The sequence below is a fragment of the Mesitornis unicolor genome, unplaced genomic scaffold (genome assembly GCF_000695765.1).
Source record: "Mesitornis unicolor isolate BGI_N332 unplaced genomic scaffold, ASM69576v1 scaffold3915, whole genome shotgun sequence".
NCBI classification, from domain to species: Eukaryota; Metazoa; Chordata; class Aves; order Mesitornithiformes; family Mesitornithidae; genus Mesitornis; species Mesitornis unicolor.
This window is the reverse complement of record NW_010183287.1, coordinates 1-13,147: the sequence shown is the minus strand read 5'-3', so window position 1 is coordinate 13,147 and position 13,147 is coordinate 1. Positions and strand designations below refer to the sequence as shown.

Genomic DNA, 13,147 nt, shown 5'->3' with positions numbered 1-13,147 from the left:
TTAGTAGCCGGTACAATACATGCTTTCTTTATATTTGGATCCGAAACATCCTGGCACACTGATACGTCCTAGTACATTTTGAAGGACTGCAGATAGACTAGAAGACACTGGTTGACAAGGGAAATCAAGGAAATAATAAATAAAGTTAAAAAACAAGAACAGTAAGAATGCCTCTTCAGATCCACCAGGGACCACCAGAGACCAATGAGAGAACCCTTGTACACAATCGCAGTTGATTTGACAATGATTAAGCAAATATTTAAGTGCATTATTTTTAAATTGCAACCAATCATTGTAACTTAGATTGCGAAATCCTGAAACTTTTTTGAGCTGGCTTTTCACGTTTGACCACAGATTTAGCTGATTCAGCAGCAGGATATTTACTTTTATTTGCTGTTAGTATATCATAGGATGGTTTGGGTTGGAAGGGACATTAAAGATCATCTAGTCCAACCCCCCTGCAAGGGGGGCATGCCAGCTTGCTTTATCAAGCAGTCACATGAGACGTCACAAGGAAAGCAGCAGGAACACACAGTTGGAAGCAAAGAACTGGAGATGGAAATGGGTAAATAACCCGCAGGGAGCCATTCAGTGGTCTTTCCCTTATCATGTAACCACACCTTGAGTATCCTACGGTATCAGTCACCCAGGTTGATTGGTCCCTGCAGTATCTCCTGAGATAGAACTGAGTCCAAATTCCTGGAAGTTTCCCTCAGGTGTTACTTAGGGAGAAGAAAAGGGTACATGTTGCCACTGATAATTACTTTGGCTAGCCCTAGCCAGCTTTTCCTGTGTTGCAAAGGAGCTGAAAGCTTTCTTTGCAAGATGGTTTGGGTTGATTTGTACCACTGAAGACACTTCTGCTGGTAATTTGCAGGTCGTTCTGTTTTATAGCTCATTTGCTCTGTACTTCAAGCTGAACCTGTTCTCATTTGTGAAAGCTTCTTTGGAAATGTACATCTTGACATCTGTAGGAAGCATGTCTCAGCTGTGTATTTTGCATTCCACTTGTGCAGATATTAAGGGAATTTCCTTTGTGATAGCGAATGCACACATTTTACTATGGCAACTTTTTCTTCTTGATAAAAGACTGAGAAATGAGACCCTCTTTCATCTTGTGGCTAATCTTTCCATCACTTTCAAAGCTTTTCCCCCACACAGTTCCAAAATTATGATCTTGATATTTCTTTGCCTACTGGTAGGCATGATTTGCTGTTATTACAGCTTTGATCAAACAGCTCTAGCAAATAAAGTCGCTCCAGCTCAAGACATCACTTCCCTCTGCTGCTGACAGTATTTTCTTAGCAAAAGTTACTGCCCTTGCAACACAATAAGTCAGAGGGATCTTTCAACCCACATCTCAGTGGGTTCAGTTTACAGTCTGGCATATTAAACTGTTACTCATATGATTGCATCCAAGGGTGACCACAACATGGGCACGCACTCCTCTGCTGACACAGATGGGGAAGGACAAGTGCCTCTGGAAGAGGAGAAGCCCCAAGTAGCTGTGGAGTGGTACTGTCTCACATCATGGCATAAGGTACACACGGAATAGTAGGTAAGAGTCCTTTTAGTCCACGCAGCCATACAATTATTTTATGAAAGACCGAAAAGATTACTGCAGTAAAATTAAAGAAACTCTATGGTTTTGTCTGTGCTTTATATATGCATATCAGCTCTACAATTTTAGTAGGTTTTCGTTCCAGTTTTTAGTGCAAGCAATGCCTTTCTAGAGCCCAATGTCTCCAATGGCTTCTTCTGCTACAACCCAACCCTGTCAAGCCACTTTTGCAGAAAAGTCTTCCAAAGTTTGTTTCATTTCAGTCGTTCCTAGCTCCAGAATGTTAAATCCCATTAGTCAATAAGGATGTCACATCCTAAAATAACTTCTTCAGGTATCTTTGTGTGCACTGATTTACATCCATTTTTAAACAGAAACTCCAGAGATCAAGGGACTGCTTATCTCCCTTTCATACTCAATGAAAACACTGAGAATACTTAACTACAGGATATTTAAATCCTGGCTTGCTTAGGGACAAGTAACTGATTAGTAAATTAACCAGCCTTTAAAAATAATTTACAAATGATTTCTGATTTGTGTGACACCCCGTGCATTATTATAGGCTCTCAAATGAGTAAAGCTGTCTTCAGGGAAGCAGAAACAGCTGATGTAGCACAGACTGGTTCAGCTAAATAGACCACATTGAAAAATGGGACCAGCATACAAACCTTCCACAGATCTTCCCTTTTTACAGGGGACAAGGAGAACAGAGAGTTGCCAGTCTGTGGGAGACTGCAGAGCCAGGCAATGAGGCTACTGAGGTTCAGAGCCAGACAGTCTCCCAGAGGCTTCAAGACCACTTATAGGCACGTAAATATGTTGTGGAGCGCTTAAGAAACTCTGTGAGGGCTTCTGGCTGAGAGGCTCGTAGCTGAACATGGAAATAGGGCTTTCTTGCTGGTTTGTGTGTGAAACCTTCTCCTTCCAAACCTGCCTTCTGAGGCTGGGCATGTGGACATTATATCTGGACTACCGAGAGGTGCCTCCCACCCTGCCTCGCTTTCCTCAATCCTGTTTCTAGCCGTGTGGTGTCACTCTTCTCCTTTGTCCCAGCACTGAAACTTGCCTGCCTGCAGTGAGGCATCAACTTGCTGACTGAATCACTCACGGCTGTTCTGCCTAGCAGAAAGAGGGTCAGATGGCTTTCCCAGCTCAGATCAAGTGGTAGAAGCAACTGCCCAAGTTGTATTCGTGGGGAGGAGCAGAACATGTCCCTTTAAACAGCAACACGCCATTCCACTGACTGCCAACTCACATAATGTCTGCTAAGAGCATGTCTTTCACTAAATCTAGTTTCCCCAAGCTTCTGATTTTCAAACTATGTGTATTTTAATTTCTCTCTGCAGTTTGAATGTCACCCAAGTACAGCTGGTTCTGTAATCTTGCATCTAGTTCTATAAAAACAATTTACTGTGGGTGCTGAGCAACTCCACCTCAGTGCCATCCTCCCATGCATCCACATCCACTCTGCTGTCAGCTGGACCTCATCACAACCATAGATTGAAACATGGCCCACATTTAGGGGTATAAGAATTAAAGCCTACATGCCCATCTCTGATTAAGGCAAAGCTATCCATGAATCAAAATAGTCTTTATGAGAAAGTTTTCTTGGGCTTTGTTTGGGAAACAAGTCTGCGACATCTCTCTCTTTTTTCCTACCTGAAGAAAAGCTGAAGAAGTGGCTCTCTGGGGAATGATACTAGCTAAAAAAACATTGGTAGATTCTTAGTCCTGAAGAGACTCAGACCACTCAGAAAAGTGAGATAGTGTGTTTTCAGAAATGTATCGTAATTGCCTGAAGGATGTATGACCACTACTGTATCTTCTCAACTGAATTAACAAATAGGAAACCAGTTTTTTACTAACCACCACAAGAAATATATGTAAGAATTAAACCACTCTGGATCCCAGAAGACTTTAACATTGCCCTTCCGCTCCTTGGAGAGAAGCGCTTTATTTCACAACGGTTGATGCTGTATAACACTGGTGGCTTTTTCCATTCAGCTCACAGACAGAAACGACATAGAAAGTGAGAGTGGAAGCAACATGCACGCATGAAGATAAATTACAAGATCTTAATCAAAGATTTTAATATGCAACTCCAGTGTATTGTAAAACAAAACCCATTCAGTATCTGCAGTTTATTACACAACAGAAAATAAAAGGGTGCAAATGGTTTCTTTTTCTCCAAAGAGTAAGGAGGATTAAAAACATTTGTGGCAAAGTAAGGAAGGAGAACAAGGACTCAGTTTCTGTGCTAAACGGCATACCTAATTTAGCTGGAGACCAAAAAAAAGGTCAAACTTGTCAACTATGCAGCTTCATTTCTGGAAATGTTGAGCACATGCCACTCTCCATGAAGTACAATTGAAAGGGAAGAAGTTCACACTGACAAATCTGGCCCTGCTATTCAGATGCCTAATTGTGGAGGCAAGCATCTAAACTTAGACCTTATATTTAAAAATCAGCCTAGATGTATACATGCTGTATACTCCTCTCAGTTCTCTCTTAATCCACTGTCTCACTTTTTTTTTTCCTAATCACAGCCACCTCTGTTCTGTGGTCCCAGTAGCTGTGGTTACTCCATGTGCTTGGCCCTGTCAGAACACAGCTCCTTTAAACAAGTTTTCCTCTCAGCCTCTGCTTTGCAAGAAAATAAGAAATACAACTGTTTTCTGTGCCAAGGTCATTAAAAATTACATTTTCATGCTGTGCTTCAGCCCGAGATTTCCTCCCTGCACTTCCTGGATGTGACACAGCCGTCTATGGTTCTAAAAATAATCCCGCTCCTTTCTGACACTCTGCTAGCCTGCGTGTGCATCCTGCATGGGCATCCTGCTCAGTTATCCACACAGCCGAGCTGGACTTCTTGGAGCTCCTTAAATACAACCACGTGCCTTCAAATGAAAGGCTTGTATTCATATTCCTGTGAAACCACTAACAAATCATAATATTTTTTACAATGTTAATCCTCAGGCAACCTTTGGGTCATCCCCACTACTTGCTTCTAAATACATCATTTATTTTCATTATATTATGTTTAATCTGTCCATGTCTGTTCCTGCCTTTCCATTATAAAAGGCAGCATATCATGCCTATTAGGTACTGAGATACTGCAGCTGGGATGGCACATGCAACTCCTGAGCTGGCAAATTACCTCTTAATTCAAGTTAACCTGTCTTGTCCTGTATTTTAAGCAACTGGAAGGAAGTCAAGGGTCCTAGGTAAAAAAAGCAGCACCGGGTGAGGTCAATATATTTATGTGAGCAGTGAACACAATTTCTGTCTCAATTCCAGAATTCCCTAAAATATGGTGTAATTATACTTTATACAGAAAGGACAGACTGAAACAGGAAAGGGAGCTTCTTTATGCACCTCCTGAAGGGAAGTGACAAAGACTAAAATTTGAAAGGATTAGTAACTGCCTTGCAACTAAAACAATGAAAAGGGGTTGCGTTTCCCCTTTCTTTAGTACTGCAGATGGTAACTATGACCTTTTGGGCTGGGTTGGATTCCCCACTGCCTGGGCCCTGCAGTTACACAAGGCGATGCAGTATGTTTGACTCCCCGAGGTCCATGAGACCTTTCAGCTACCGGAGGAAGATAGGAGCACGATCCAAGTCAGTGAGATTAAAGCAGAAACGGTAACTTCAGCGAGACAAGCTCTGTAGGGAGAGGTGATCTGTTTTCATTGGACCAGCTGATAGGAGTTGAAAAAAGCAGAGCAGCTTTTGGGAACACAAACCCTCGTTCACTAAGCACAGCCTCACTGGGCGAAGGGGAGGCAGAACAATAGCTCCTTTCTCTCAAGAAGGTTACCCATCGCTGTGGGACGAGTCTGGCAAAGATTTTATGCTGTCTGAATCCAGCTTCTTTTTTTTTTCTTTGCACAGCATTTATATTTTCAATTTTTATATTACTAAAAGCTTGTTTAAACTAAATTTGTCAACTACTGCAGCACAGCAAGAATTCATACAATTCAGCTCTTGCATTCTTTGCAATACCTGCCTGGAGATAAACCCACACCTCTGGTGTTTTTGGTAAGGTATCTCTGTGGCTTAGTCTCTGTGTCTTAGAATAGGATTTCTCATTACCTAAGATAATATCAGCTCCTGCTGATACTTTTTCACTTCATGTTCTGAACCTTCTGCGGCTGACATCCCAATCACCTTTGCAGCAACTGAGCTGTCAAATGGAAGCTGAGACTCCGATCAGAGAGAGAGCTCCGCAGGAAGGGAGTGAATTTGTACAGAACAGCAAGCTGGTGCTTGTGTGCATCTACTCCATTATAACAGTGGAGAAAGTAACAGAAAGAGCTGCATCTTTACACTTAGAAGAGTAAAATTCTTGTGCAAAACAAAATGTATCTTCACTATATATGCAGTCTACCTTTCATTCATTCAACATACCTTTTTTTTTTGTTTTCTCATTAAACAGGGAAGTTGGGTTGTGAATGGGTAATATAAAATTTTAAGTGGGAAAAAAACCTCAAAACATAACACAAGCAAACATCTGCAAGTCTGCAATCCAAACTCTGCTTCTTTTAAAATCCAGGTAAGACACTAACTATATAACTGGGATCAAAACAGACACCTTGATCTTATTATGAAAGGTGACTTGCGGGACATTAAGGCTCGACCTCCAAATTCCCTTAAACTGTAAGCCTCGCGTTTAGCAAGAAGATAAAAAGCTCTTTCACCTATTGGGAGTGCACGTTGGTGAATTTCAAGCGGGATGTTTCTAAATTGCTGCTAAATGCATAGACAGGACACCAGTGTTCAGTAACACAGTACAGCTCAAGAGCAAGCCCCTTCTCAGCAGCCCAACTCTATAAATACACACACCCAGTTACAAAATGCATCATTACCTTTTGATAAGATTTTTCAGATGTGACAAACGAGACATGGGTTAGACCTGAGCTGTATTTCAGCTCTTCTGAAGCTTCAGTTATATAAGGCATTCTAAAAAAGTGATTTTTAACTTAATACTTAACCAGCATTGACTACTAGTATGTTTTTTAAAGTTCAATAAAAACTATGGGTAGCCCAAACAAGGCTTTAATGTTGCTTTAGCCCCCAGCCATCACTGGGCATTCATTTCACAAAACAAGACAGAGAGAGGACACATCCCTACTGAATCGCAGCTCTGTCTTGGAGGTAGACATCCTGCGAGACAAACCTCCTTTTCAGACGTGTAACAGCAGCAAACCGCCCTCCTTCCACCTCGAGCCTCAGAGAGTGGCTGCACACCTATCAACAGGAAAACTCCTCTGGCGCTGTGCCCCCAGAGCCTGCAAGAATTCGGCAAGTTGTACAAAACCAGATGCAAAATCTGTCAAATAAGTGCTGAGTTACCAAAGTTAAATGTAACACAAACCTTTGAACTAATCGAGTACGTAAAGGCATACTTCCTTTGAGGAAGATGAAAAAACCTTGTGTATGTTGTTCTAAAGTGTAGGAACAGAATGAGCAAACATAACTTACCACCAGTCACTCATATTTTAATCAGAATCATCTGGATGGGCTCCAATTTTTAAATGCCACCCTCATATTTATGTTAGCTTTTTCACTGGAACTACATTAATGGTAGCCTTTTAAAGTAAAGAATGCAAATATAAGCAGCAAAACATTTGATGGCAGAAAATGACCAAGGTCCACCTTATTACCATGGTTTAGTCATATGTAGAATGTGAAGTAAAATGAAAAGCAGAAAGTAAACACCAGGGTTTGTACAGTACAGCTCCAACTGCAACGGCACATCCAGGGCTGCATACTGTTAAAAATGCCAAGTCCATGATTTCCCTTTCAGAAAAGCCAAAACTGAATGAAGTATGTATAATTAGCAGGAAAACATTAAAGTGATGCAGTAAAAACTAGAATAAGCAAGTTTGTCACCAGGTAAGTATCTGTAATTTTTATAAGACTCAATTTTTACCTCAGGATTTAAAAGTTTGTCCCAGTGCAAGGTCCTCTACCTGGGTCAGGGCAGTTCCCGCTATCAATGCAGGCTGTGGGATGGATTGAGAGCAGCCCTGCAGAGGACTTCAGGGTACTGGTGGGTGAAAAGCTGGACATGAGCTGGCAATGTATGCTCACAGCACAAAATGCCAACCCTATCCTGGGCTGCTTCAAAAGAAGTGTGACCAGGTCAAGGAAGGTGATTCTCACCCTCTACTCCACTCTGGTTGAGACCCCACCTGGAGTCCTGTGTCCAGCTCTGGAGTCTTCAGCACAAGAAAGACATGGACCTGTTGGAGTGGGTCCAGAGAAGGGCCACAAAAATGACCAGAAGGGTGGAGCACCTCTCCCATGAGGAAAGGCTGAGCTGGGGTTGTTCAGCCTGGAGAAGGCGCCTGGGGGACTTTATAGCAGCCTTCCAGGGGGCCTATAAGATAGGGAACATCTTTTTGGCAGGGCCTGTTGAGATAGGATGAGGAATAATGGATTTAAACTACAAGAGGGTAGATTTAGACTAGATAAAAAGAAGTTTTTTCACAATGAAGGTGGTGAGACACTGGAGCAGGTTGCCCAAAGAGGTGGTAGATATCCCACCCCAGAGACATTCGAGGTCAGGTTGGAAGGAACTCCAAGCAACCTGATCTAAAGCTGTCCCTGCTCACTGCAGGGGGGTGGACTAGATGACCTTCAAAGATCCTTTCCAACCCAAAACGTTCTGTGATTCTATATATTACCACAGTGCTTGCAGTAAAACCATCCAAAATGAAAGTCTCACTCCTTCCTTCTCTTAGATCAATCAATCCTGAATCTCCTGAAGAAAAATTCAATCTCATTAACATTTCATTTGACATATATTTGCCCCTGAAGGAAGGAGGTGGCTTGTGCCAGAACTGCCCTACTCTGGCATTGCAACAGTTAATTTTGCTCCCGCTCTCCTCCCCAGTGCCACTGGGAGAGCATTGGGACTTCTCTGCTGAAGGTCTAAGCAGTGAGGTCTGAGCATGCATGGTTTTAGCATTGGGGAAAGGTGAGACCAAGGAACCTCAGCACTGGCCACCTTTGTGCAGGATGGAGAAGCAGATGGAGCACGAGCCCCATAGGTGGCTTGTCAGGGGGCATGTACATGCATACATGCAGGTCCCTGTACTTGCCCAAGGGAGGGGAGGCATGAAGCCTCCTTCATTTGTGTCATGAGTTCAGCCCCAAAACATGCAAACTCCTTGAAATATTTATACAGACAGAAATCCAAGTGGCACCGTTTTGCCTTTCACACACCTATGCCCCTAAAGTGTATGCAATTCAAACAGAAGATGAAAAAAAGACAATAACAACTGCAGTATCTCTCCTGCAATAAGCAGGTATCAGTCAAGTGATTAAAAATTTATTCCCACCCTACACATGGTATTCAAAGAAACAATACATATAAAGATCTATTTATCCCATAACTACACAAGCCTCCTGGATTTAATATTTTGAACCATACAACAAAGTTCAAGATACTTTATTTGTTAGATACAACAGGTAAATCTCAAAGGAGAGTTCTTGAACATATGAAAAAAATCACGTCACTTAAGTGACCTCCACGACTCACACACTCCAGCAACAGACTATTTATAATGCACTGTTTTAATGATACTGTTGACTTGCTCTTGCAGATCTGCTCCTCTCCTTGAGGAGTCCTTTGTACTTTCAGACATGGTTGTTTTGTTCATTCTGCCACTTTATATTTACATCAGTCTCATCCCAAATATTGTTGTAATACAGGCTTCTAATCCAGTTGTTTTCTAACTGTAAGAGTCTCTGCGGTCTATCTACATTTTAGAAGAACTTGTGCACAGCACAAATTAATGCAAATGGCTTTCTCGGTGTACGTACTGAAGGATATGCATCCAGATATTGTCCTGTCTGACCACATTTTTCAGTAGGCCAGGCTGTATTTTTAAACTAATTATAGATTTATAAAAACATACAAAAAAAAATTATCCTTGGACCAGTACAATGTCTAAGACACAGTTGGTAAGTATGTAAAATTATTCAGGTATCTCTGAAATAATATAGTGTATTACAGTGTAAACTTAGATTACACAGAGAAATAACTTTTTCTTAAGAACTCTGCGACAGAATAAATAATTTATAAGCTTGAGAAGATTTGCATTGTTTCTTACAGAAATACTTGTTACCTCCATTGTAAAAAAGCTTAAGAGGAACTAAGTATCATTTCTGTTGGTGGCTGTAAATCTTAAATACCTGCTTTTGTTCACATAATTCCCCTCTTTAAATCTGCTAGAGGTAGATGAAGATAAAACCAACCCCAAAATGTAAGGATTAAGATACTGCAAATAAATTCTAGCCCTGCAAATCCAGTGAACATATGTTCTCACCAGATTTACTGAAAGCAGTTATTTTTTCTTTTTTTAAATAGCAGAGTACTCAACTTCTCCTTCCTTCCATGTTGTCAAAATCAGTGCTTGATACTGGCATAAAGTAATTTTCAAAGCGTTCCCAAATTAGAGCAGAAGCAGGTCCCACCCTGCACTGCTCAGTCACTCTGATATGTTACCAGGGACTGAGTGCTGGGGAAACCTTGCCCAGACAGCCCCTGGGCCTCCTCCCGAAACAGCCAAACCTGCAGACCCCACCAAATGTAACTGGGGGAAAGGTGTGGGAGTGAGGGAGGTGGCCTTGAAGGCAGAGAGAGAACCAGGCAACCTTCACGTCCTTTACAGATTGTGACCTTTCCAAAGATTTCTCAAAAAATATTTTTAGCATGGGTGTCTGCGTGCAAGGGCTGCAAAATATTTGGTTATTACCAGAAAACTAGAGATTTTATTAGGCTCATGAGTATTTACAAGGTCTCATGAAAAGCCTTGGTTTTGGCATAGTGGAAATTATAAAGCAGTAACAGAATTTTCTAAAATATGAATATGACTTCATTAATGTCCTGATGGACCAAAAGAAAAAAATAAGATGAACTCTTAAGATTTGACTTCCTAATTTTCTATAGCTTGGCCTGTGGCTTCAAGTTTTCCAATGTCTCCTCTAGTCTCCCTTCACCTATAATTTCACCTACTTTCTTCATCCAAAATGTATCAATGTGTTGAAGCCAAACATACATAAGCAAGCATGCAAGAAACAGGATTGAGCTTGGTGTCCCTTTTAAAAACTACTGAACAAAATATGTTTCCTCTTCATCATTCACCAGACAAAAAGGAGGAAGCATCACTACACACCAGAACATCTGCATAAAAGTGCCTCCAAGTTTCTTCACAACAGTAATACTGGCATGATCACAAAGACTGCATTCCTTTTCTTTCTCTGTCTGTATTATAACTGTAGCCATCATGATCTCATTTGGTATGCAAAAAATATAATTACTTCAGTACAATTTCCACAGCAATTTGAAGTGCGCCTTTTTCTCTTTCAAGTTACCATTTACATTTAATGAAAACGATAGGATGGACCGAGATGGCAAACCCCCAGCATTTTACATAATTCAGTTCGTTTGGTTTAGTTACAGAACAACGATCCTGGTGGTTAAACTGAAACCACAGATCCCAATGAACGAGGCAATTTTGTGCATTCTAGAATCAATGCATATTTAAATACTTGTGTTCCTTCACAATATTCTTAATCTCCAGATACACTTGCTTTATGGACGCTGAACCAATTTACTCTTATTGCTTTCCTGCTCGCGAAGCTTGAAGTGGGTGTATGCTAAAATGCCCAACAACGTGCACAGAATCCCAAGGCCTTGATTAACAGACAGCGGATCCTTAAATAACAGGCACCCTCCCAGGAGGGTGATGCAGAACTTGAAATGTCCAAACATGTTATACCTAGACATCTGTTAAGGATAATAGGGAATATCAGTATTGGGTTTTATGTAAAAAGAAACACTGGAGAACCTTATTATTTACACCCAAAGCATGCAATGGTACGGCACACTGACTTCAACTCATGCAACTTTCCCACATCTCTGTGGCTGTGAGAATTAACCTTCACCCAAAGCCTCTCACCCATCACACACTACAAACTAACCCACACGCCAGCACTTCCTCAAGGCAGCCAAAGAGTGGGTAAATACTCTTTGTAGGTATGAAGGTTACATCGGTTGTTTAACCACCATTGTCTATATAAACCCTGAACAAAGGAACGACAGACACTAAAACATGAACGTGCTTTTCCAGCTTCATAATTTAAGATAAAGCAGGCGGGTTACCAAACAATTTTCCCACAGTAAATCAGCCGAAATGAACGCTAACATAATTCACCTGGAAACAGGAGAAACAACTTATGTTACAAAGGATACGTGACAGGCGACGTATTTCCAATGATCCAGTAAATGGACAAGTTTACCATAAAGGCTATTATTCCAGACAGCAGCACCATTATCTGTGGATTAATGGACACAGTCAGTAACCCAACGCGCTTTTGGCCATTTGTACATACATTTCAGGTTATTTTCTTTACTTTCAAATGCAAAATATGAGGCAAGAAAAACATACGGAGAACAAAAACAGAAACAGCTTCAAATCAATACAGAGATTGGTGACAATTGTAAGTAGTTCAGGATATGATGTTCGTAAGTATATATTAATATAACCACAAGCCTTTTCTCCTTTACTCTCAGTGAACATTTAAGATTTGGAAAAAATGGCTAGTCATACACACGAAGGCTGTATTCCTCACTTTTGAGACAAAGTCTTTACTTACAGTCACAACAAAAACTATTTCGGAAAAATAGCCAATTTTGTTATTGTGATAACTTGCTACCATAAACTCCAGCACTACGAGAAATGACCCATCACTGAGCGGCACAATTGGCAGTGGTAAGAATATGCCGCTGGCTCTTTTTTGGACAGAAGGATAGAGAGAGAAATTATAGCCTTCTCAGTGAAAATAAACTAGCAGTTCTAGAGAACAACCAGTGCTGGCGTCCTTCCACAGAAGAGGAGTAGAGAGTGTCAAAAGTGAGCATGCTTATCTCTTTTCTGAGTGGACAGCAAGAGCTGGAACTGGGGCACTTACACATTTTTAATTTAATACACTAGGGGAAGCTTCTGGATTTTGTCAGATTTTCCTGTTGTCAGATGCCCTCTAAACAGAAACAAGAATAAGGAGGTAAATCAGTTGACAGCCTCCCCTGGGAGGAAGCGGGGCAGACAAAACAAGGAGTTTTTTTCTCTTGCACATGCCCCTCTCATCTCATCATAGTCAAAGACTGCACAAAAATCTGTTTCACAAAGAAACAGATCTTACCATCAAATTCAACCACATCAATGATGATTATTTATTTAAATAAAGTCAATAAAAGCCTTACCACTGCAGAAAGCGTCCAGGGCCCAAATATTCCCCCTTCTCCAAAGACTGGCTCAAAGAAGGGTATGATGAACAACAACATAGCCGAGGACATTGGTGCCTGATAGTACAGCAGCTGCATAGAGTTTACCTGCAACTCATGCTGCTTAGCTCCTACCCACTAAAACCAAAAGAGAAAGCTGTTAAACAGGAAGAAAAAAACCCACATATTGAAAACTTGAGCAAAAGCAAACTGGCTACTAACACAGAGGAAGTCTCATGTGGACACTACTACATAAACAGACTTCTGAGCATCATCTTCTACCTTTGC

At 41.1% G+C, this 13,147-nt stretch overlaps 1 protein-coding gene across 1 annotated transcript; it reads right to left on the bottom strand.

Annotated features, from left to right (window-relative positions):
- Positions 1-10,942: 10,942 nt before the first annotated feature.
- Positions 10,943-12,997, bottom strand: SLC35E3 (solute carrier family 35, member E3; the record flags this gene model as incomplete). Its single annotated transcript, XM_010184061.1, has 3 exons — positions 10,943-11,354; positions 11,828-11,910; positions 12,839-12,997. Coding segments are annotated over 3 exons (429 nt in total), but the record flags the coding sequence as incomplete, so codon positions are not given.
- Between the last annotated feature and the right edge of the window lie 150 nt (positions 12,998-13,147).